A 25,418-nucleotide genomic window follows, 5' to 3' on the forward strand; every position below is an offset into this window, starting at 1 on the left:
GCTCCATGATTTTTCCGGGGACTGAGGTGAGGCTGACTGGCCTGTAGTTCCCCGGATCCTCCTTCTTCCCTTTTTTAAAGATTGGCACTATGTTAGCCTTTTTCCAGTCATTCAGAACCTCCCCCAATCGCTATGAGTTTTCAAAGATAATGGCCAATGGCTCTGCAGTCACATTCACCAACTCCTTTAGCACCCTCGGATGCAGCACATCTGGCCCCATGGACGTGTGCTTGTCCAGCTTTTCTAAATAGTCCTGAACCACTTCTTTCTCTACAGAGGGCTGGTCACCTCCTCCCCATGCTGTGCTGCTGCTGTAGTTGTCTGAGAGCTGACCTTGTTCATGAAGACAGAGGCAAAAAAAGCATTGAGTACATTAGCTTTTTCCACATCCTCTGTCACTAGGTTGCCTCCCCCATTCAGTAAGGGGCCCACTCTTTCCTTGACCTTCTTCTTGTTGCTAACATACCTAAAGAAACCCTTCTTGTTGCTCTTAACATCTCTTGCTAGCTGAAACTCCAAGTGGGATTTGGCCTTCCTGATTTCACTCCTGCATGCCTGAGCAATATTTTTATACTCTTCCCTGGTCATTTGTCCAGTCTTCCTCTTCTTGTAAGCTTCTTTTTTGTGTTTAAGATCAGCAAGGATTTCACTGTTAAGCCAAGCTGGTCGCCTGCCATATTTGCTATTCTTTCTACATATCGGGATGGTTTGTTCCTGCAACCTCAATAAGGATACATTAAAATACAGCCAGCTCTCCTGGACTCCTTTCCCCCTCATGTTATTCTCCCAGGGAATCCTGCCCATCAGTTCCCTGAGGGAGTCAAAGTCTGCTTTTCTGAGTCCAGGGTCCATATTCTGCTGCTCTCCTTTCTTCCTTTTGTCAGGATCCTGAACTCGACCATCTCATGGTCACTGCCTCCCAGGTTCCCATCCACTTTTTCTTCCCCTACTTATTCTTCCCAGTTTGTGAGCATCAGGTCAAGAAGAGCTCTGCCCCTAGTTGGTTCCTCCAGCACTTGCACCAGGAAATTGTCCCTGTCACACTCAGGCTCTCCGGGATTTTACCCCGAGTTATGTAACTGAGTTTTCGTTCCAATTTTTTGGAGGAAATTGGATGCCTCCACTTCCCCATGGTTGCTGGATGCAGAGCTAAGCATGTGCATTTCCCAGTAATTACCAAATCAAGAGGTGTTTGTGCACAGACAGTAAGCACATGGGACAGAAACTGCAGCCCTCTGCTTTAGTAGAGTCTCATCAGCTTGCATGTACCACCAAGATGGCAAAGCTGTGAATGAGGTCAATGACTGGGGCTCTCAAAGACTGGAAAACGTGTTCCTAGATGAGCCATATTACAGGTTCTACCAGAAGCAATGGGTCAGATTCGAACCTGGCGTAAGCACGTGTAACTCCATGGAAGTCACTGACACCCGCTTACCCAGAGGTCAGGGGTGGCCCTTTGTGCATCTCAGGAGTTATACAGAGTGGATGGATGCCAACAGTCCAAAGGCACTTACTGGGGATCCCCATTCACCATGAGCCCTCCACACACATACTGATTCTCTAACCCTCTGTCCATTCCCAGGTCCAGTTCCAGTTCGTCCTCCTCACAGACACTCTTTACTCACCTCTGCCTCCCGACCTGCTGCCCCCCAATGCTGCCAAAGATCGAGAGAAACGGCCCTTTCCACGAACCATTGTGGCTGTGGAAGTGCAGGACCAGAAGAATGGAGCAACACATTACTGGACTCTGGAGAAACTCAGGTAGAATAGGGCAGAGGTACTGTGGCACAGCCACTTGTATTGTACTGGGCGGGCTGGCACATTCAGGACAAGAAGAGTAGAGTTGTGGAGTCTCCTGTCTTGTGGTCCTAGCCCCTTGGTTTGAAGTTGCATGCACACGCCCATCAGTCAGTGAGAGTTTATTCCTTGCACATTTATTACCACTGCCTTCACAAATAAACAAGAATGATCAATGAGCAATAATACATGGCAAAATAACATAGACCTGTACTTCATTATGTATCTAAATTGATACCTCCTCACTCATATGGTCCCCATGGTTCCATTAGCTCTATTGTTATAGCTCTCCCCACTCCACACCATGCACGGATGGAGAGGTTTCCCCTTCATAGGGTAACTGCACCATGGGGGCTGGAATTCAGTTCCTGTAGTTCAGGTTGTTTGTGTGTTGTTTACCCCAGAAGTATAGTGATATGGGGCTGATGTGTGTGGCTGTAATGCATTGGATACCCCAGAAGTACAGTGGTATGGGGATGGTGTGTGTGGCTCTGACTCGATGCTCAAGGGGCTGGAAGCTGCTCTAGATCCTTAAACCTCATTGTATACGTCTGTTTCTCTCTGTTTCTTCTTGCAGACAGAGGCTGGATCTGATGCGTGAAATGTACGACAGGGCAGCAGAAGTGCCTTCTAGCATCCTTGAGGACTGTGACAACGTTGTGACGGGCGGAGATCCCTTCTATGACCGTTTCCCCTGGTTCAGACTGGTTGGCAGGTGAGAGCCTTGTTCCTCCTTTTTCTAAATCCACCTGCAATCCAAACACACCCACAGAAGGAAACATTGCTTGGTTTGATAGGGACAACTGGTGCAGTGCAGAGAGACCATAGTGGTTGCTGTGGGTGAAAGGGTTGCACCAGGCAGCAAACTAATATCTAAGGAGCACTGTTTTCCACAATCAGTTTTCTCTGCCCTCTGCATGGGTGCTCAGGAGTGATTTTCTGGGACTCCTACTGCACCTAGGCACTTGGTGCCCTGCTACAACAAGTTGGTGGTGAACTTCTCATCGCCTTCTTTGAAGCTGTGCCTAATAACCACAAGGCCCAGGCTCTCAACCTGGGAGTGGCAGCCCCCTGCCTTTCCCATCTTGTAGCGTGGGAGGGGGATTCCGGGTGGGTTGGATGTTCCCCATGATGGAAAGGGGACAGGTTGAGGACCCTGCTGTCAGGTTTCCATGTCCATGGATGTGTGTTTGTGTGCACACACGCAGGCGTGCTCATTGGCATCTGAACATCTCTCGGTGTGCTGTACTGTATGTGCTGTGTCTCCTCATGTGCTTCCCACCTGCCAGTTGGAAGGGCACACTGCTGTCAGCTAGGAGGTGTCAAAGGGACCGGACCTGTCAGTAGGGTGCTGCCGAACGCGACCAACCTTGGTGCACTCAAGGCCTGATCCTTGCCAGTTAACAGCAATGGAAGGACTCCCCTTGATGCCAGTGGGCACTCTACCGGGGCCTTAGTTGACAGAGCTACGTTCCTGCTTTGCTGAATCCTCTGCAAAGTCCGAGGTGGCAGTTCCCATCTTTCACACCAGTTTTTCCACACTTGTTAGCTGGCGACACTGGGGGCTTCTTTGTAAGACACTTTGGACAGGCAGGTCTTATTTCCCTCTCCCCTCCTGAATAGCGACGGTCCTTGGTGTAAAAGAAAAAGCCTATTCTTTCTCTCTCTTCTGTTTGGAATAGCTGGTGTTAACCTGTCTTCTATCTTGTTGTACTAACCTTAGTTCAGATATCTCTGGCTGCAACAGCTCTCCTCTTTTCAACACATGCATGAGCGAGCGCATGGCTGATCTCACCCCCTCCCCCACCTTCTCGAACCCCGACTCCGACATCACCGAGCCTGCTGACGAGCAGCACGTGGGGAAGGAGGAGGAGGAGGAGGAGGAGGAGGACCTGGAGGAAGACATCTTTCCGGAGTACCCGCTGTATGATGGCCGGGATCCATTTTACGACCGCTCCCCCCTGTTCAGTTTAGTAGGAAGGTTGGTGAGGTTTTAGGAGAGCATGCTGGGAAGGAACTAGCTCTTTCGCACGAGAGAACTGCTTTCTGACACTGTTCCCATGTTAAGGGCATGCGTTCCACAGGCACTCGGGATGGGCTAGCTGAACAGTGTCCTTAAAGAGATGGCCAGCAGGGCAGGTGCACTGGTCAGTGTGATGGTAAGGCAAGTGTTGATAGGAAACGAAGAAGGGAGAGGCTATTCTAGCCAGCTCATCTTTAAAGAGTGAGCTTCAAGACAAGTATCACAGAGTCAATGGGGACCAGGATCGAGTGGCCACTGGATTCACATGGTCTCTTTAAAGAGAAGAGTTTCATGTGACAGAAAATTGTGTGGTGATGACACAGAGGGACACAGAACTGACCCAAAGTATTCCCTTTGCTTTAACACATTTGGGTTTCGGTTCTAATTTACTGCTGGAAACATTTATGATGAAATGTCTGCAAAATGGGTGGCCTTCTGCTCCTGCAGGGATTGTGAGGGTCACATCATTGCAGTCATGGAATGGAAATCCCATGCATGACTCTGACGTAAATCCTCACCAGCAAAAGGAGAACGTACAGGCTTCCGGGGAGTGGTGGAATGGCCAAGAGACCAAGGTGTAACGCAAGCACAGTGAACTGTAAGAGAAGGCCCATTGGTTCTGATCGTTAGGAGAGGGATTCAGAGCCAGCCAGTGGCCCCGAGTGGTGTGTGAGGAAGGGATGGGAGGTGCGGAAAGTGAGCCCAGTACTAAAAGAAAGGCAGGTTCAGCTGATAGCGAGTGGGATTTCCCCAGATGACTCAGGGAAGAGCTGTGGGGAATAAGGTTGGCTTCAAAAGCTAAAACCAAGGGCTGTGGAGGGAGAGGATTTTATCTTTTTTTTAATTAAAGCCATATATTTTTAAGCCACCACTACTGTGAAGTGGTGACATTTCCACTTGCTGCTTTGGCTAGCACATGGCTGAAAATTGTTTTATGCAGTGGTTCGAACTAGAGCCATGCAGAAAAGTGTTGTGTGGGAATCAGAGCTGCCAGAAGTTTTGAGGTGGTTTGGAGAAAAGCTCTGGAGTGGGGAGAGCTTCTCTGCCCTGAAGGGCTGGGAGTGGACTCTGCCCAAAGAGAAAGAGAATTGTTTATTTTCTTTTGCTAGTGAAAACAGAATGTTTCAATGGTTCATTCTGGAAAAGAACTCCAGATCTTGTGAAATTGGTGACATGTTTGATTTGATCGGCCACCATTTCATTCTACCAGAGAAAACCACCTGAAATTGCCAAGCATGGCACCAGATAGCCCAGTTCTGCTTCAGACTTTTCCAAGGGGAAAGAAGAGGTTTTGCCCATAATTGTCCCAGGCCCTGTCCTTTAAAAAATGGATCAAATTCAGACTTGGTGCAAGCAGCTGCAGCTTCACTGTAGTCAGTGGCATTGCTTCCACTTACACTGGGTCGTAATTTGGCCCGTGAGCTGCAAATATGTTTGTGAAAGCAAGAAACCCAGGCAAGAAGCCGAGTTCTCCTTTCCAGCCAATAGGACTTGGGCAATGGGAGCAAGAAGGGGAGGAGAAGGGATCAGAAAAGAGAGAGAGGGAGATGGGATAAGAGTCACTGCAGCCTCAGACCGAAAGAGCTGGGTTCTTCCACTTTTTTTTTCTCTTGGGGGAATCAGAGATTTTAAAAACAAACAAACCAAACTACCAGATACAACAATGATGAACCGAATCCCCCATCCTGTGGGATGTTCCTGGGAGGTCTTGCCTTTTGAATCTTCCCAATTCTTTTGAGTCAGATACGGAATTGGCTTTCCCTGTGCAGCAGCTGTGCCGATCACATTTCTCATGAAGTGTGCTTGGATTGGTTTATGATTGGATCCTTGTCTTTGATTAGTTTCCCCCCTATTTTCTTTATTCTCTTTTTTTCTTTTTCTTTTTTAGCTGCTGGCTCTCTCTCCAAAGCTTGAGCAAAAAATGGGGGTTATTTCACTTTTGTCTTCTTTTTGAAAGGCTTTTCTTTGGTCTGAGCATGCCATCTTTGCACCTCACCAATCTTGTGGTTAGTGTCTCTGCCCTCCTTCCTTTTCCTTTAGCGACATATTCCCTCCCTCTCCCTATTCCTCTCTTCCTCTTCCTCCCTCTTCAACCTTTCTGGTTTCAGTCTGCTTCAAGATGTGCTCACCTGTAATTTCAGACTGTTATGATGGAAGCTTAACAGTCTTATGATCCACATTCCTCCCCATTAAGGAGGCCTCCCGCAAGATGCCCAAAATCAGATATGTATTCACAGACACCAAAATAAAGCCATCTCCAATAAGGGCATCATAGAGCATTCAGGTGGGCGCCAGACTCAATTCCCTCTGATCCCGGACACTCAAGAGGATTCCGATCCTCTAACCCTGCAGTTCCATCTTATGAGGTGATTCACTGGGAATGGAAGATATTCTGAATCTCTCAGGAAGGGCTCAGCACCTTGTAAGATTGGGGTTTAAAGCTGGTTCTTGCCTTGTGCTTTAATGACCCAATTCAACTGCCGCTGAAGTCAGTGGAAAGATTACCATTGACTCCAGAGGGAGCTGGCTCAGGCTCCAAGATGCATAAGTTCCTCTGGACTTTTGAGGCCTGATCCTGCATCTATTGCAGTCAATGGGATCACTGTCATTGCTTTCCCTGGGTGCAGGATTGAGCCCTTTCTGCAGGAATCACCCAGGCTTTATGATGATATTTCAGCTCAGCAGTCAAACCTCTGCTCTGAGGGAGGGCACTGGAGCCAAATGTACAGATAACAAAGCTGACCACATAGGGATAGTCACAGAATCTTGGTTCCCTCCCTCTGAAGAAGCACCCGAGCTACTCTGTGTGGTAATACATTGTTAATACAGTGGCCTTGCTTTCTTCAAACCTATGCCACTCCATTCATCAGAGCCAGGGCCAGCTCTACAGTTTTTGCCGCCCCAAGCAGTGAAAAAAACTGTCGCCGCGGATGGCAAAAGGGAGAAGTTGCCGCTGATTTGCTGCCGCAGCCGGCAGAACAGAGAAGCTGCCGCCGAATTGCCACCACGGCCGGCGGGACAGAGGAGCTGCCGCCGAATTGCTGCCATCACGGAAACACTGCCGCCCTAAGCACCTGCTTGGACCGCTGGTGCCTGGAGCCGGCCCTGATCAGAGCATGAGTGTGATGCAGTCCTGTAGACACTTGCACCCTGCGCTCCTTCAGACTCAGGCTGGGGATGGCTCCCTATCAATCTGCTTTTCCAATCTGGAGACCAACTACAAACAACAGTAAAAGTTGTGGGGGGAGGAATTTTGTACAGCCAGTACCAAGTTCAGTGCTGATGATGGAACATGCTGACCACACACAATGCCACTATGGACTGAGGTCATTACAAAACTCCTGCTGAAAGGAACCTCCCACTTTTGCTGCCTGTTCTCATCACCCTGGACAAAGGCATGCTGCAGCTTTGTGAAAGAACTCAGACCCTGGATGGAAGGCAGCTGAGCAGGCTCACTACGAGTCAGAGGTGGTGTGGATAGGAAAGGGGGAAGCATTTTGAGGAGCTGACGTGATCCATGGCCTTGCCCCTTGTTTGAGAGCATCTGCCCTCTGATCGTCAAGGGGAGGTGCAGTCCTGAGAGGCTGGTGAACAGTCTGCTGCTCCTAAATAGAGGCAGTGGCCAGCAAGGACCTATCCCCAGCAGACTGCAGTGTGGGCCTAGCCATGGGGATACTTGTTTACACCACTGCAAGGCTAGGCTTCCTGCAACATTATCTCAGCGCACAGGGGAAGGATGAGATGGCCTCTTAGTGTCCCATCTAGCCCTATATTTCTGTGGTTCTAGGGAGACCACAGAGAGGCTTCAAACTCTTCAGAATGTGGCGGCCCAGGTTCTGGGTAGCCTAGACCAATGGGTGTACCACATTCTGCCTTGGCTTCCAAATCCTTTTCAAGGTTCTGGTTCTAGCTCCAGCGATGGCCATCTGAAAATGTCCTTTCAACAGCAAAGAGGGGATGGTGCATCTGGCTGAGACTGGACTCTGGGCTGCATTCCGAAATTCTGGTCTAATTACAGGTAGAATCTTAGCAGTTTATTCCTCGGTCAAGAAGAGATGGTAAATTGGTAAAAGCCTTCCGATGACCGTGCTGAAAGGGGAAGTGTGATGCTGCCAGGCCTACGGTTTTAAGGATGAAGTTTAAATGTGCAGGTTTTCAACATTAAAAGTCACCTGTTACATATATCAGGAGTCTACTCCAGAGTGTGCCCTGCACAAGGCAAAACTGATCCCCCAGAACTAAGATCACCTACAGCCCCGTCTCCACTCTGGTGTCCTCTCTTATCCTGGATGTGTTCAGATTAGATTGGGGTTGCCTACATGACGTGAGTACCACCAAGGAGACAGCACAAACTGCAGCTGTCTTCCTCTCTCTTTGGCTGCCTTTCTCTCTCAGAACTTTTTCTACTTTCACAATGTAAAGGGTCAGAGAGTAGGGATGCAATCTTCAGTCAGCACCAGTGCCAGGTGAAGATTCAGTTACTGTCCAGAATTAATGTTCTCATCCGAGTACAGTTTCACCCAGGTGTTAAAGTGCAGACCAGATGTACTCCTTTCCTCTACTGATCCAGTTCTTCCTGGTGCACTGGAGTAGGTAACCATCTGTGACTCTTGCCAGCACAGCACCAGATCCCCGGCTTGGACGACCAGAAACCGAAGTGCTCCAAGGCACTGGCCACTCTTGAAAACGTTGCCCTAGGTCACCATACAGAGGCAATAGCAGCGAGAGATTGCAGCCAATTACCGTCCAAAGGCGCTGCCTCCCAAGTACTGAGCCCGGGTGGGGTCTCAAGGACTGGGAAATGTTCTTGTGGGATTGCAGATCTGCTCAGGAGCAGATCATTCGTCTGGAAATCCTGGGGCTCCAGGCAGCCTCCAGCTACTCCGTGTACATGAACGTAGTCATTGTGCTGCTTGCTCGTTTAGTTAGGGTGAGACTGAGCCCTAGGCTGAGCCCAGGGGACAGAGGGAAGGCACCTGTGACTCAGGCAGACATGATCGTCCTGAGGGAGTGGGGGAAAAAGTGATTTCCTGCAGCCATTGACAACGTAGCACACTCCTCTTCTTGCGTCAGCCAGCCAGTGAATGGGGGTAGAGCCAGTGTTCACTCACCACCCTTCGTCCGGGTCCCCTGGCTGGTGGAGGGCAGGCAGCCCCAGCACCCAGAGTCACCATCCAGCAGGGCCCAACGTGGCTGTGCAGTGAGTTGGCAGCCCCCACTTCCGTGTGCTCCCCAAATGGCTGTGTGGAGCCGGGGCACAACCAAACCCTACATGAGGACCACGTTTGCATAAAGAGAGCCCTACTAGAGCTAGAGCCCTACTGATTTCTGGGTGGCAGGATGGAACTCACGCTGGTCTGGCCAAGGAAAGGGGTTCTCCCCGCCAGCCTGACAGGCAGCTTCTCTCAGGGGAGGGCTCCAGGTCTCAGTCCGCCTCCTGCTGGCCGCTATTTATAATTGGTACAGTGAGGTGTCAGCATCATTACTCATGCATTCAGGGATCATAGAATCATAGAATATCAGGGTTGGAAGGGACCTCAGGAGGTCATCTAGTCCAACCCCCTGCTCAAAGCAGGACCAATCCCCAACTAAATCATCTCAGCCAAGGCTTTGTCAAGCCTGACCTTAAAAACCTCTAAGGAAGGAGATTCCACCACCTCCCTAGGTGATGCATTCCAGTGCTTCACCACCCTGCTAGTGAAAAAGTTTTTCCTAATATGCAACCTAAACCTTCCCCACTGCAACCTGAAACCATTACTCCTTGTTCTGTCATCTACTACCACTGAGAACAGTCCAGATCCATCCTCTTTTGAACCCCCTTTCAGAGAGCTGAAAGCAGCTATCAAATCCCCCCTCATTCTTCTCTTCCGCAGACTAAACAATCCCAGTTCCCTCAGCCTCTCCTCATAAGTCATGTGTTCCAGTCCCCTAATAATTTTTGTTGCCCTCTGCTGGACGCTTTCCAATTTTTTTAAATCCGTCTTGTAGTGTGGGGCCCACAACTGGACACAGTACTCCAAATGAGGCCTCACCAATGGCAAATAGAGGGGAACGATCACATCCCTCGATCTGCTGGCAGTGCCCCTGCGTATACAGCCCAAAATGACATTGGCCTTCTTGGCAACAAGGGCACACTGTTGACTCATATCCAGCTTCTTATCCACTGTAACCCCTAGGTCCTTTTCTGCAGAACTGCTGCCTAGCCACTTGGTCCCTAGTCTGTAGCGGTGCATGGGATTCTTCTGTCCTAAGTGCAGGATTCTGCACTTGTCCTTGTTGAACCTCATCAGATATCTTTTGGCCTAATCCTCTAATTTGTCTAGGTCCCTCTGTATCCTATCCCTACCCTCCAGCGTATGTACCTCTCCTCCCAGTTTAGTGTCATCTGCAAACTTTCTGAGGGTGCAATCCACGCCATCCTCCAGATCATTAATGAAGATATTGAACAAAACCGGCCCCAGGACCAACCCTTGGGGCACGCCGCTTGATACCGGCTGCCAACTAGACATGGAGCCATTGATCACTACCTGTTGAGCCCGACGATCTAGCCAGCTTTATATCCACCGTAGAGTCCATTCATCCAGCCCATACTTCTTTAACTTGCTGGCAAGAATACTGTGAGAGACAGTGTCGAAAGCTTTGCTAAAGTCAAGGAATAACACATCCACTGCTTTCCCCTCATCCACAGAGCCAGTTATCTCGTCACAGAAGGCAATTAGATTAGTCATGCATGACTTGCCCTTGGCGAATCCATGCTGATTGTTCCTGATCACTTTCCTCTCCTCTAAGTGCTTCAGAATTGATTCCTTGAGGACCTGTTCCATGATTTTTCCGGGGACTGAGGTGAGGCTGACTGGCCAGTAGTTCCCTGGATGCTCCTTCTTCCCGTTTTTAAAGATGGGTACTACGTTAGCCTTTTTCCAGTCATCTGGGACCTCCCCTGACCGCCATGAGTTTTCAAAGATAATGGCCAATGGCTCTGCAATCACATCCGCCAACTCCTTTAGCACTCTCGGATGCAGCGCATCTGGTCCCATGGACTTGTACTCGTCCAGCTTTTCTAAATAGACCCAAACCACTTCTTTCTCCACAGAGGGCTGGTCACCTCCTCTCCATGCTGTGCTGCCCAGTGCAGTAGTCTGGGAGCTGACCTTGTTCGTGAAGAAAGAGGCAAAAAAAACGTTGAGTACATTAGCTTTTTCCACATCCTCTGTCACTAGGTTGCCTCCCCCATTCTGTAAGGGGCCCCCACTTTCCTTGACTTTCTTCTTGTTGCTAACATACCTGAACAAACCCTACTTGTTACTCTTAACATCTCTTGCCAGTTGCAACCCCAAGTGTGATTTGGCCTTCCTGATTTCACTCCTGCATGCCTGAACAATATTTTTATACTCTGCCCTGGTCATTTGTCCAATCTTCCACTTCTTGTAAGCTTGTTTTTTGTGTTTAAGATCAGCAAGGATTTCACTGTTAAGCCAAGCTGGTCGCCTGCCATATTTACTATTCTTTTTACGCATCGGGATGGTTTGTTACTGCAACCTCAATAAGGATGCATTAAAATACAGCCAGCTCTCCTGGACTCCTTTACCCCTCGTGTTATTCTCCCAGGGAATCCTGCCCATCAGTTCCCTGAGGGAGTCAAAGCCTGCTTTTCTGAGTCCAGGGTCCATATTCTGCTGCTCTCCTTTCTTCCTTATGTCAGGATCCTGAACTCGACCATCTCATGGTCACTGCCTCCCAGGTTCCCAGCCACTTTTGCTTCCCCTACTAATTCTTCCCTGTTTGTGAGCGGCAGGTCAAGAAGACCTCTGCCCCTAGTTGGTTCCTCCAGCACTTGCACCAGGAAATTGTCCCCTACACTTTCCAAAAACTTCCTGGATTGTCTGTCCACCGCTGTATTGCTCTCCCAGCAGATATCAGGGTAATTGAAGTCTCCCATGAGAACCAGGGCCTGCAATCTAGTAACTTCCGTGAGTTGCCGGAAGACAGCCTCATCCACCTGATCCCCCTGGTCCAGTGGTCTATAGCAGACTCTCACCACGACATCAGCGTTGTTGCTCACACTTCTAAACTTAATCCAGAGACTCTCAGGTTTTTCTGCAGTTTCATAGCAGAGCTCTGAGCAGTCATACTGCTCTCTTACATACACTGCAACTCCCCCACCTTTTCTGCCCTGCATGTCCTTCCTCAACAGTTTATATCCACCCATGACAGTACTCCAGTCATGTGAGTTATCCCACCAAGTCTCTGTGATTCCAATCACATCATAATTCCTTGACTGTGCCAGGACTTCAAGTTCTCCCTGCTTGTTCCCCAGGGTTCTTGCATTTGTGTATAGGCACTTAAGATAATTCGCTGATCATCCTGCTTTCTCAGTATGAGGCAGGAGTCCTCGCGTCTTGCGCTCTCCTGCTCATGCTTCCTCCCGGTATCCCACGTCCCCACTTACCTCAGGGCTTTGGTCTCCTTCCCCCGGTGAACCTTGTTTAAAGCCCTCCTCACTAGGTTCGCCAGCCTGATTGTGAAGATGCTATTCCCTCTCTTCGTTAGGTGGAGCCCATCTCTGCCTAGCACTCCTCCTTCTTGGAACACCATCTCATGGTCAAAGAATCCAAAGCCTTCTCTCCACCACCACCTGCGTAGCCATTCTTCGACTTCCACGATTCGACGGTTTCTACCCGAGACTTTTCCTTCCACAGGGAGGATGGTGAGAACACCACTTGCGCTTCAAACTCCTTTATCCTTCTTCCCAGAGCCACATAGTCTGCAGTGATCTGCTCAAGGTCATTCTTGGCAGTATCATTGGTGCCCACGTGGAGAAGCAGGAAGTGGTAGTGATCCGAGGGCTTGATGAGTCTCGGCAGTCTCTCCATCACATCGTGAATCCTAGCTACTGGCAAGCAGCAAACTTCTCGGTTATCCCAGTCGGGGCGGCAGATAGATGACTCAGTCCCTCTGAGGAGGGAGTCCCCGACCACCACCACCCACCTCCTCCTCTTGGGAGCGGTGGTCGTGGAACCCCATCCCTAGGACAGTGCATCTCATGCCTTCCAATCGGCGGAGTCTCTTTCTGTTCCCTTCCCTCAGATGTATCATCTAGTCCACTCTCCGCATTAGTACTGTGGAGAGAACATGAAAATGGTTACTTACCTGTATTTGTATTGCTGGTACATGGATGCTCCCCTTTCTTCTTCTGGAGGTCACATGCTGCCAAATTTCTTCACCGTCCTTCTGTCCCTGCTGTGCAGCCTGCTCTGAATCTTCAGAATGTTGTGTCCGTAGAAGCATATCCTGACGTCTGTCCAGGAAATCTTCAGTTTCTCTTATGCACTGCAGGATCGATACTTGTTTCTCCAGACCTTGAACCTTCTCTTCCAATATGGAGACCAGCTTGCACTTTGTACAGACAAAGTCACTTCTGTCCTGTGGAAGAAAGACAAACATGGCACATCCTGTGCAGGTAACAACAGCTGAACGCTCGCCATCCATATTACCTTCCTTCTACGAGCTTCCTCAGGAGTTGTTGTAACTACTCAGAGAAGCCTGCAAGATGTAAGCCTCAGTGGGCTATCCCAAGGCGAACTCCCTCTCTTAGCCTCTCCGCTGTTCGCCGCTCAGCTGGTTCACAGCTGGCTGCCTTTTTATAACAGTCAGGCCCACTCAAGGCTCACCTGGAACAAAGCACTCCCAATTCACACTTTTCAAACAATCAAGCACAGTCAAACTGACAAACTGCCCTGCTGCCTGGGCATTGAACTCGCAGGGCAAAATCCTCAGCTGGGGTAAATAGCATAGTGAGTGGGACTCCATTGATTTACACCAGCTGAGGTTCTGGCCTGTGGTTCCTGGATGTGACTCACTGAGCACTGTTCGCTCCCTGTCTGGTGTCACATGGTGCATAGGGCCCATCAAGCAGTCTTTACACCGCAGGCAGCCGTGCTGATTTCCATGGCAGTAGGGTACTATTTAGCATGCCGCAGGGTGATTGATTCGGAGGAGCCAGGTGCATTCACAAGGTGGGTGCTTGTTGCATGGAGGCTCTACCAGCTGGGCACTGACTGAGCAGGCCCCTGTACTTGGTGCAGACACAGACCCCTGGTTGAAGGCAGGCTTGACCCTCTTGGGGATAGGTTTTCATACACTGGGGATGTGCCGGGCCTCTCTTAAAGCAGGCTGAAAACCCACCATTGCAATAGCTTCTCAGTCTCAGACTCTGGACAGTTGTCTGCATTTCTCAGCCTGTCTGCAGGAGGCTCTGCGCTCTAACCAAGAACTTCCTTTCCTTCACTCTCTCTCCTCCCCTTCCTCCTCCTCTTTTTCCCTTTTCCTTCCTGCCTCTCTCTTCCTCTGCCTCCTCTCCCACAGCCCACCCTGATCCCCTCTTGCCTGTCCCCCTCCCCACACCCTTTAATCTGCAGCAGACCCGTGGTTGTTTCACAGCACCTTCCGTCCTATTTCTCCAGTTCTCCACTGCAAGAGGTCCTCTTTCTAGCTTCCTTGTTGCACCAACACAGCCCCCTCCTCAGCCCTCCCCACGACGCTGTCGCGCCCATGGGAGATGACAGGCCGAGAGGTACGCTGGTGCTCACTAACTCGCTGCCACTTTCGCAGGAACCTGATGTTACTGTAGCTCTGCCTCACACCAGCCTCTCCTAAGCACGCTGAATCCCCCCCACACACACACTTCTGGCTGGCCCTGGCTGCCTTTCTTTAGTTTTGCTTTGCAGCACCATGTTGTGATGTAAGCGGTGAACTGTGAGCCCAGCTGCCATCTGGCCATGGAGCGTGTTTGGAAACCCCAGGGTGGGGGTGCATTGACCCCTCTCCTGTTTTACTTGACTCTTTCAGGGCATTTGTGTATCTCAGCAACCTGCTGTACCCGGTGCCGCTGGTGCACCGCGTCGCCATTGTCAGTGAGAAGGGCGAGGTGAAGGGCTTCCTACGCGTAGCAGTCCAGGCCATCTCAGGTACAGTGGGTGAGCAGCAACTGGTTTCCAGTGGCAGGCAGATGCTCTGAGCTGGCCATGCCCTAGTGCCATAGTGAGTCTGGAGAGCCAGTTCTCAGGGCCATTGCATTTCATGGAGACATATGCCCTTTCCTGAGCGTGATGAGCCCCGTGCTGTGTGCTCTGGCTGGTGACACCAATCCATTAGTCCACTAGCCTAAGCGTTTCTTCAGACCTTGCTCTCCTTGTTGCATTGTGCACAAGAACTCCCCCCCCCACCCCAAAAGTGGGCCCATGCAGTGTTGCACACACATGGGATTTGCTGGGAGGTATGCCACTCACAGACCACCATGCAATGTCTTCCTGCTCTAGGAATACAAGGACATCCAGCTTCCTGTGGTAGGAATTGTGGGTGCTGTAGGCCAATAGGCATCACCTGTACTGTCATTAGAATTGCCACAAGAGGGCACTCATCACTCTGTGGGTTATATTGTATGCGGCTCCCGCCCCATGCAACTCTCCTGACTTCAGTGGGTTACATGTGGTGTAAATCAATTCAGCATCAGCCCCCGTGTGCATGCGTCAATACGTTCCAAGATCCATGCCTTACCGGGACAAATTGCTATCTCCTGGGGTGAGAAGGAAATTATTTTGTCCGATTCTTCAGTCCCAGGCTTCCCCAGCAATTGGATCCAACCTGATCCGGAAGGACCTCTCATTCATGGTATGCAAGGGGAAGTGGGGCATGTCATAGATTTATCATGAATAGAGCCCGACCCTGGTGGAACTGACCCATCTGAATTATCAGTCACCTTGAGCAAGGTGAATCATAGATGGGGTCAGTTCCACCAGGATCTGTCTCTATTCATGATAAATCTAGGGCTGAGGAAAATTAATAGCAATGCTTTTTTCTTGCACTGTTCGTTTCAGGTACTTATTCTGCTCTGCAAGTACAACCACCATCCCCAACATGTACATGCACACACAGCTATTCTAATAGGATGCTCTTGCAAAGAAACTGAAAACTCTGCCATGTCATGTCATGGTTTTATGATCTGGGCTATCATCCGCTTAACTAGCAAGGGCTTTAGTGTGGTGCTGTTGGTACCAATTTATAGATGAGTGTGCACATAGATGGCTGTTAGCTAATGCAGAATTGTTGACCATCTCTCTGAAACAAAGGCTGGAAAGCACTTCTTGCAACGTTTCCATGATTGCCTTTTGAAATTCACTGGTTTTCATCAAGTTCTGCAGTCAGTGACCACTCAAGCGTTCCTTGATGAAGAAACTCAGGGAGCAGTGTATGAAAGGTCACAATCCAGGAGACCTTGACTCTGGCTGCGATCTGCTTTGGGAGTGACTTTTTCCGGCCTTTCTGTAATGTCTTGCTATGTTTCCTCTTTCAGCGGATGAAGAAGCCCCGGATTATGGTTCGGGAGTACGGCAGTCAGGGACAGCCAAAATATCCTTTGATGATCAGCACTTTGAGAAGGTACAGTATGGCAGCCAGCCCCAGGTGAGAATATCTTTCTGTGAACTTAGCTTGCTGGGGAGCGTATTGTTTCCTGTTATTATTCATATCCTGATAACAGTCCATTCCTAATATTTTATCCTATTGGTCTCAGACTGCAGAAGAATGGGAGTGCCCTAGATATGATGCACTTTGAGATGGGAGAGGGAGTGATGACCACATCCCTCGTGGGCCTGAATGTTGGCCTCAGCCACATCAGTACAAACATTGTGACTGCAGTGGCCTGCTAGCAGAGTGGCGTGGGCACTACCCTTGCTGAATGGAACTGGAGCCTCTGGTTCATTTCGCGCAGGCCAGTGAACAGCTGCTAGATGACAGTCACTCAGTACAGACCTAGGTCAGGTTTGAACAATGTCATAGCAGCCAAAGGCTCCCTCTCTCATAACGGATCCCCTGGGCCGCTTGACCCTGTCCCTTCGGCCAATCTGTGTGCCATATGTTAACTCTGAGGCTTCACATGTTGCGGTCACAGAACTGGTGCCATTACTGTGGTAGGGGAGATAAAAGCTGCGGCCTCTCATGCCTGGCTGGGTGTCTGCCACGCAATACAGAAGGGAAGGCACACCAGGCAAGAGACGGAAAGGCTGCTCATGGCCGTTAGCAAGGTGAGCGTTCCATCAGGACCACGGCCTCCCTACACACTCGGCCTCTCTGTTCCATTTCCTCTTGTGCCTGGCAGTTCCAGTCTGAGGCCTGTCCCATGCCGGGGATGTCTCGTTCGGGGACCTCGCAGGAGGAACTGCGGATTGTTGAAGGCCAGGGGCAGATAACTGACATCGGACCTTCTGCAGATGAAGTCAACAACAACACCTGTGCAGGTGAAAGGCTTGTTTTAGTCCAGGGGGAAGTGGCTTTGGGCGGGAGCTGTGTACCTAATAGGAAGCAAAAGAATGTTTCACTGCTCACTGGATTGCAAAGGGCCAGAGCCTCAGCTGGGTGTGAACTGCCAGCTCCATTGAAATCAGTGCTTGTGTTGGTGTGTGGCATGCCGGACGTTCACTAGGTCTTGACAGATGCTGTCTGGAGTTTTTCTAATGTCTCTCCTCCTTCCGCAGTGACTCCAGATGATCTCCTCCTGAACAATCCAGAGAAAGTTGCTCTAGATGAGCCATTGGAAGCAGTTCTGGACCATCTGACGCTGGGCAGCATCTTCACCTTCCGAGTGACTGTTCTGCAGGCCTCCAGCATCTCTGCAGAATATGCAGATATCTTCTGCCAGTTTAAGTGAGATGTCCTCAGATCCCTCTGCACTGCTGGCATTTGTTCCCTCTTCCTCTCACTCTGCCTTTGCCTCAATCAGAAGGCTGTACTCCCCAAGGAGCATCATGAACAGATAGCAGGGGCATGCAACCGCCCTGCCCTTGCTAGATTCCTAAATGAAATGGGATCTCGGCTACATGGCAGGGGGTCTCTGGGCAGCCCTGAGATGGAACAGGGCAAGCGCCTCGACCTAGATTGGCCACACTGTCCTCTTTGCTTCTGAATTTTTGTCCATTGCCTCATGAAAGAGGGAAAGAACCGAGAGAGAGGCACGCAGTGCAGAATGAGTCTGTTCATTCACATGGGGACTGATCCAAAGCCTGCTAAAGTTAGTAGACGTCTTTCCATGGACGGCAGTGTGTGGCGGATCAGGCCCATGGAGAGCTGGCTTTCTGTAGCAGCCAATCTAAACTTATAGAGTGCAGCCCCCTGGGGGGAGGGGAAATGAGTCATGTTCATTCAGACCTGGGGTAGTCTACGCTGGCTCCCACCTCACTCTGTCATTCTCATTTCACCCTGCTGACCACACAGCCGCTGTAACAATCTTCCCCCCTTCGCAGCTTTATCCATCGTCACGATGAGGCCTTTTCAACGGAGCCCTTGAAGAACACAGGACGAGGGCCACCTCTAGGGTTCTATCATGTCCAGAACGTTAGTATCACTGCCCAGGCTGTTTTCTCTCTGCCCCGTGATATTCAGGGTCTGCCCAGAGCATAGAAACCTTCTAATCCAGTACTCCCCAAACTTTTTCTGTTGCACCCCTCCTTACCCATAAGGGAGTCTGTCCGTGTCCTGCTGGGGCCCAGGGACTGCGGCCGGGAGTAGAGCCGCAACCAGGACTGGGGCCAGGGCTGGGGCCAGGGCCAGGAGTGGAGCTGCAGCTGGGGCTGAAGGTGGGAATGGAGTGGAGCTGGATGCAGGGTTGGACTGGGTGGCACTTCCTCCCTGCCCCCGTGGAGCCTGACTCGGGCCCTGCCATGCCCCCCTGAATGTTCCTTCATGCCCCCCTCATGAATTAACGGGTTGTCACATATGTCACACTTGAACAGCAGCTGGCAACAAATACATTGATTGTATTTTGGTGGGGGAAGAAACCATGCGTGTGTCCTTCTGACTGTCACGGCACTTCTTCAGCTACCCAGTGAGCAGCACAGCCTTGCCTGTGTTCATGGTTCTCCGTCACAAACACCAACAGTCCGTTTCTGGCCCACCACGTGCCCCTGTAGTCCTCTGTTTCCAAACAGGACAGGACACAGCACAGGTACGCAGTGGGAGGAGCACACAGCTACTCTCCTCCACCCAGGCCCCCTGCCCTCCCCCAAGCTCCCCCTTTTACTTCCTGGTCCTCCCAATTGTATATCCTCCCAGTAACTAAGCCAGTTACCTGTTAGCCCAGCACTGCCCCCCAAGTGTCAGTAGTCTCCACCAGTAACAGGTTGGTAGGCTCCAATTACACCTGCAGCCTTCAGTGACCAGTGTGCTACAGCCAGCTCTCTGTCACACACCCCTTGCTGAACTTTCCCAGGGTAGGTTTTTGTCAGCAAGTTAAGTCTCTTCTAGACAAGAGGGTGTCTGTGTGAGAGGAGAATGGCAGAGAAACCAGAGAGTGCTACAAAGAAAACAAACAAAAGACTCTCTTCAGGGGAGGGATAGCTCAGTAGTTTGAGCATTGGCCTGCTAAACTCAGGGTTGTGAGTTTAATCCTTGAGGGGCCCATTTAGGGATCTGGGGCAAAAACTGGGGGTTGGTCCTGCTTTGAGCAGGGAGTTGGACTAGATGACCTCCTGAGGTCCCTTCCAACCCTGATATTCTAAGGAGCCCAAACTTTCTAGACCCTTGTGTCTAACTTGCCATGCCCCAGAACAATCATCTCTCTCTGAAGCAGCACAGGGCCTCAGGCTAACAACAGGCTAGCTCCGGCCTAAGACCAGGTCATTAGGGGTTGTTATCCTTCCCCCTTCTCTTCCCTGTGTCCACTCTCACATGACCACAAACACTGTCACAGCCTGGGACTGGCTTAAAGGTGAAGCCTGGAAAACCAGCTCCAGAGAGAATTATAAAGGCCATTGTTAAGGTTCCTTCAGTCCTGCTGGTGAAGGTCATGGCTCCTATTCCTGCTCTTCATATTTATTTTGACATTATTAGCCTCTCCTTCAAGGACCTGGTATAGAAAAGCTGTAGACCTCTGTAGTAAGCCCTGGCAATATGGGTCCAGATTTTTCTGATGCTGAATGTCTCTGTGAGAAGCCTCAAGGCCTATCTCACCATTTTGCTCTGGAAGACAAACCACTCCCATGCAGAAATATTCACCCCTCCTCCTCCTCCTGCATAGATCAAAGGGCTGCCTTAGTTTTGGGAAAAATAAACCAGCAGCATTATGCCATCATTGTGTAAGTATGACATAAGCAAAAACCCGTCAGAGGGGTGAGCTGAGCCTGTTTCCTTGGAGAAATACCATTTACTGGTAAGCAAAGTATTGTGTCTTAGTTGCTGGTCTGTTTGATGTCTGACCTAATAATAATGTCTCTGATCCATCACGTGCGTAACCTTAAGAGTGTGAATAATCCAGTGGAAGTCAAATGCTTAAATCCTTTCCTGGATAGGGGCCTAGATGAATGGATTGCTGCTGTATGTCATTTTAAAGTGTTGTTGCTTGTCCCCTGCTCCCCTCTCTCTCAGATTGCAGTGGAGGTGACCAAGTCGTTCATTGAGTACATCAAAAGCCAGCCGATTGTGTTTGAGGTGTTTGGGCATTATCAGCAGCATCCCTTCCCTCCTCTCTGCAAGGACGTGCTCAGGTCAGTGTGTTGTAGGGAAGGTGTAACATCCAGAGGATGGGCTTACCCCTCTTGTTGACTCAGACTTATTTTTTAATTCTGTAACCAGAGCCTCATGTAGGATCTGGACCTAGGATCTGATAAAACCTATCCAAATCAATGGGAATCATTCCATTGGTTTCCTTGGGCTGTGGATCAGGTCTATAAATTCTGTGCAAAGACTCTCTGGTATCTACAGCTTAGCAGTACTGAATTCTTCAGCATCTCGAAGCTTTAACTAAGAATCCAGAGTTTTCCATTCCTCTAACATGTATGAAAATAAAGATGGATCTTCCTAAATTCTTGGCCTCAACATCATGTGGCAGTGGTTTCCACAGTCTAATGAGATGTCGCCTGCAAAAGTATATTGTGACGGGGCAAGGCCAGATGGCTATAGTAAAGTAGTGGGGAACAGGTATGTTAGCCCCAGGCTAAACAAATCCCTGATACCATGGTAACCAAATGGCAGTTGCTCCAGGTTCATCAAGACACCTGGGGCCAATTAACATCCTTCTAGAAAGCAGTGGCAATAGCTAGGTTGATTGGGACACCTGAAGCCAATCAAGGGCTGGCTGGAACTAGTTAAAAGCCTCCCAGTTAGTCAGTGAGGTGTGTGTGTGTCAGGAGCTGTAGGAGGAAGCCATGCTCTTGGAGGAACTAAGCAGTACAAACCTATATCAGGTGCAAGGAAGGAGGCCCTGAGGTAACTGTGAAGGAGATATTGAGTGAGGGCTGCTGTGGGGAAGTGGCCCAGAGAATTGTACATGTCCTATTTCCAAAAAGTCAGCTACCACAGCTGCTACTATTAGGGTCCCTGGGCTGGATCCCAGAGTAGAGGGTGGGCCTGTCCCTTCCCTGATTAATCACTGAGACTGGGAGACAAGAGAGACTGCAAGGGAGGGTTGCTTCTTCTCACCTCCCTTGCTGACTTATGATGGAGTGGGAGGGATAGCTCAGTGGTTTGAGCATGGGCCTGCTAAACCCAGGGTTGTGAGCTCAATTCTTGAGGGGGCCATTTAGGGATCTGGGGCAAAAATTGGGGATTGGTCCTGCTTTGAGCAGGGGGTTGGACTAGATGACCTCCTGAGGTCCCTTCCAACCCTGATATTCTATGAAAGTGGTTCAATAAGCTGTGACCCTTGCCTCTAAAGAGAGAAGGGCTACGTGGAGGGTCACAGTGAGCCTCTGAGGCTAGTGAAATCCACCAGGAAACACAGGAGACAAGGACAGAGCTTTGTCACAATATCCTTTTGTTGGTTTTGAGTTTTCTACCTTTCAACTTCATAGAGTGTCCCCTTGTTCCTGTGTTTTTAGGAGGGGAGCTCTGGCTCTACCTTCTCTAAACCAGTCATTTATTTTGCATACGTTCTTTCATCTGAGTTTCTTCTCTCCACAGCCCACTGAGACCATCCCGACGCCACTTCCCCCGGGTCATGCCATTGTCCAAGCCAGGTAGGCCATTGTTTTTCCCCTTCTAAAGCACATTAAGCTTCAGAAGCCACAACTTGGAAGTACATGGAAATTGGGGGAGAATTGGTCATTCCTTGCTGCACTGCTCTGCGATAACACCATGGTCACCTGGTTTTGTTCCCAGTAAGGGTCTGTGTGGTGGGAAATGGTGTTTCAATAACAGGCTATGGGTTCTCATGCTGTTTTGCTTGATGCATTGCATAACATTCTTAAGATGGCTTCTGTAAATCAAGCCACTCCACTGGGGGGGAAGGAGACCATTCCAGGCTAGCTAGTATTCATGGTGTATTGATTCTTTGACGTGTCCATAGAGCCAACCATGGTGTGTAGCTCTACAGAGAAACTGTTCATCTGGGGAACTCCTCAGTGTTGCAGGTGGGGGGAGCTATTTCTGTGGGAATGTTCACTAGAGAACAGTCTTGGTGGCGAGATGAACAGGAAGGCCTGATGATGCTAGCCACGTTGCCTTTTGCATTTGCTGCAGAAAGGGGCCCAGATAGCGATGGCTGAGTGTAAAGCGGGGTGCTGGCTGGAGCGGCCCATGGGCCGCACAGTGAGTGATGGCTAGCACAGGCGGTTTGGTTTTTTACTGGACCAGGGTTACTGCCTTGCGTTGACTCGGTAGCAGAGAACAGGACCTCAGAAAATCTTGACAGTATCAAGAAATCAGCAGTAGGATAATTCAAAGCACTCTTAACCTGCCAAGTCTGCTCATTAGGATCTGGTTAGCTCAGAAGCAGGCCTATCCACTGGCATGCTGAGTACCTCCTGCACTCCAGCAATCCTTCCTCATCCCTTTCCCTTCCTGCAGGGATGCCTCCATCCTTTCACTAGCCGTTGTCGTCCATGAAGAGCCATTCCTTGGTGGTCCACTAGCACTATAACCTCATTGTTGAGTATTCCACTTGCTATAGGAAAGGGTTCCTGGACTGACATTAAATTGCCTCCTGTTGGCGTGCGCATCCAGACTGCAGAATACCCATCCCGGGGTGTCTCCACTTCCTCCACTCTTACATCTCCCTGCCTCCTTGTTAGGCAGAGGTGTGCTACAGATCTGTCCTGACAAACATTGATTTGAGTGGGACACCTGTTTAAAGCAGGTTTCAGAGTAACAGCCATGTTAGTCTGTATTCGCAAAAAGAAAAGGAGTACTTGTGGCACCTTAGAGACTAACCAATTTATTTGAGCATAAGCTTTCGTGAGCTACATCATTTTCGTGAATTGCATCCGATGAAGTGAGCTGTAGCTCATGAAAGCTTATGCTCAAATAAATTGGTTAGTTTCTAAGGTGCCACAAGTACTCCTTTTCTGTTTAAAGCAGCGGCTCGGAGAGCTCAGGAGTGGTTAAAGAGGGCTGAAGTGTGCAACATTGGCAAAGCAGACTGCATCCCATGTCTCCACAATGTCCATTCGCTCCTGCTCTATGTCTCAACTGTTTTGCTTTGTTTGGGGTTTTCTGTTTGTTTCCCTTACCTTCACCCTGAAGAGCATGAAAAACCCCTCCAGCTGATAAAATATTTGGTTCCCGATGTGCTAGCCAGCTCACTTCTGGATGCACTCTCTGGGCATGCTCTCTCTCTGCTGCTTGCTCAGCCACCTTGTTCCTGCTGTGAGAGAGGGAGGAGTCCAGCCCTGTGCCCTTCCCCACCCCCCTCCCACCTGTAATGAACTTGCTGTGAGAAAGGCTCTGAAACCTGGTTGGTTCCTGGACACTGCTGTGGAAGATCCCACTGCTACTCTGGTTTCTAGCCATGCCTCCCCTGGGGAATGTGTCCGTGTAATGGCTGGGGGACACCCATAGAGCTCAGTACTGAATGGCATTGCCATGCCTGTTCCCAAAGCAGTACACAGCTTTCTGAGGCTACATGCATTTTGGCATCTGACACCTGAGTCCCAGTGGTTTTCCTCTCAGCCTAGTGTCTTGGTTTGCTGTTGCCTCTGTGTGTCCTGCTTCTCCATTCTGTGATTTGGGGTCAGGCCTCTGGCTGGAAGTGCCTGAGCGGGGCTGGCCTTTCAGAGGGCAATGCTCAGCCAGAGCATAGCAAAAGCAGCAATCACTTCTTTTGCGTGTGTCTTGTCTCTCGTATACACTGTGTGGGCCTGATCCTTTGTACCCTGGCTCCCCACATCGGCCCACTGGCTTCAATGGGACTACGGACAGGAGTATGCACCACAGTGGGAGTAAGGGTTCACAGAATCTGACTGGGTTCATGTGTCAGTGCATGTTCTCCCCTCTTCTCTTGGCATGCTGGGGGTCAGAGGTCATCTCCAGCTGGGGCTAGATCTCGGCTAGCTGCTCTCCTAGACAGTCACTGCCAGTGGTCCTGGCTCTGACTGACACTCATCTCCTGAGTGGTGCAGTGAGTCCAGCTCATACTTCAGCAGCTTCTTCTTTCCTGTTTTGTAAGTCTTATTTTCTGCCCGCTGTAGTGCCAGCAACGAAGCTGAGCACCCTGGCGCGTCCCAGCGCCGGGCCCTGCCAGTGCAAATACGATCTGATGGTCTTCTTTGAGATCTGCGAGCTGGAGGCCAATGGCGAGTAAGTACCGTCCCCTCCTGAGGGCTGACCAGGGAACCAGAATGTCCCACTGTCGGGGGACCCCATCCTGGAGAGCTGTAGGGGGAATCCTACCCTGGGGAGCTCACCTGTCAGGGAAGGTCTAGACAACACTTAGTCCTGCCATGAGTGCAGGGGACTGGACTATATGACCTCTCGAGGTCCCTTCCAGTCCTGTGATTCCATGCCAAACCACAGTGTCACCGTTTGAGATGTCTCTTGCAAAATGGAACAAGTTTCTCCCCAAAGGACAGTGTGGTCCAGAGAGCTATGAGAATTGTGCTTATGTAGCTGCCTCATGTAGAACAATGAGAAAAGGAAATCAGCCAGTAATAAAATTGCCTTCCTCCCCACCCCATCAGCCAGCCACCTGGTTGATTTAATTACAGCTCTTCCAGATGAAAGGTTTACTGTATGTGGGAGCAGCTGCCCCAGTGCCAGGTGCAGGGCACATGTAGGGGGCCCTGCATGACCAGCAGCAGGCTTTGAATTGCTTGGTAGCTGTAGGAAGAGCCTGGGGAGAATCTTTCCAAAGCACACTCATTAATGAGCCTATGTGCAGCTAAGGGAACTTACAGAAGCATTCAGAACTGCCACTGCGGAAGGAGCATGGGCCTCCCAATGCATTCCAGGCAGGATTTGCCGGTGAAAGATTGACAAGATGTTGGGAGTCGGGGCAATAAGTGATGCAAAAAAAATAGCCTGCCACAAGTAAACAAATGAGGGACATGGGAGTGGCGCTAGTGTGCAGCTGGGGAGCGTGGGACAAATGCAGCAGAAAAGCATTTGCAAACAAACCACAGTTCCTTGGGCTAGTGCTTGCAATGGCTTGGCACTCGTCTAGACTCTCACCTCCAGCGAGAGTTCTCATTTGAAGGAGTTCTTTATTCCCGGCTGTTTGGTGTCACACCTATGGTGAAGACATCTCACATCTGCCCTGCTCCCACAGCCACCTCTTTCTGGGATTCACACAAGAGATTCGGTGACAGTGGTTCATCGATAATGTGCAGATAGGGCT

The 25,418-nt window shown here is 50.2% G+C and overlaps 1 protein-coding gene across 17 annotated transcripts in view; it reads left to right on the forward strand.

The window, feature by feature from the left end:
• Positions 1-25,418, forward strand: part of KIF1A (kinesin family member 1A) — a 183,542-nt gene that overhangs the window by 117,799 nt on the left and 40,325 nt on the right. For 12 of the 17 annotated variants that reach the window (XM_077825924.1, XM_077825925.1, XM_077825928.1 and 9 more), the window contains 10 exons: positions 1,583-1,761; positions 2,375-2,512; positions 14,669-14,787; positions 16,173-16,258; positions 16,977-17,115; positions 17,353-17,521; positions 18,118-18,208; positions 20,237-20,355; positions 21,770-21,825; positions 24,274-24,382. In XM_077825924.1, the coding sequence (XP_077682050.1) occupies positions 1,583-1,761; positions 2,375-2,512; positions 14,669-14,787; positions 16,173-16,258; positions 16,977-17,115; positions 17,353-17,521; positions 18,118-18,208; positions 20,237-20,355; positions 21,770-21,825; positions 24,274-24,382 (1,205 nt within the window). Of the gene's footprint in view, positions 1-1,582; positions 1,762-2,374; positions 2,513-3,520; positions 3,779-14,668; positions 14,788-16,172; positions 16,259-16,976; positions 17,116-17,352; positions 17,522-18,117; positions 18,209-20,236; positions 20,356-21,769; positions 21,826-24,273; positions 24,383-25,418 lie in introns of all 17 variants that reach the window. The other 5 variants (XM_077825919.1, XM_077825920.1, XM_077825921.1 and 2 more) reach the window with 2 other exon arrangements.

This window comes from Eretmochelys imbricata, chromosome 9 (assembly GCF_965152235.1).
Source record: "Eretmochelys imbricata isolate rEreImb1 chromosome 9, rEreImb1.hap1, whole genome shotgun sequence".
NCBI lineage: Eukaryota > Metazoa > Chordata > Testudines > Cheloniidae > Eretmochelys > Eretmochelys imbricata.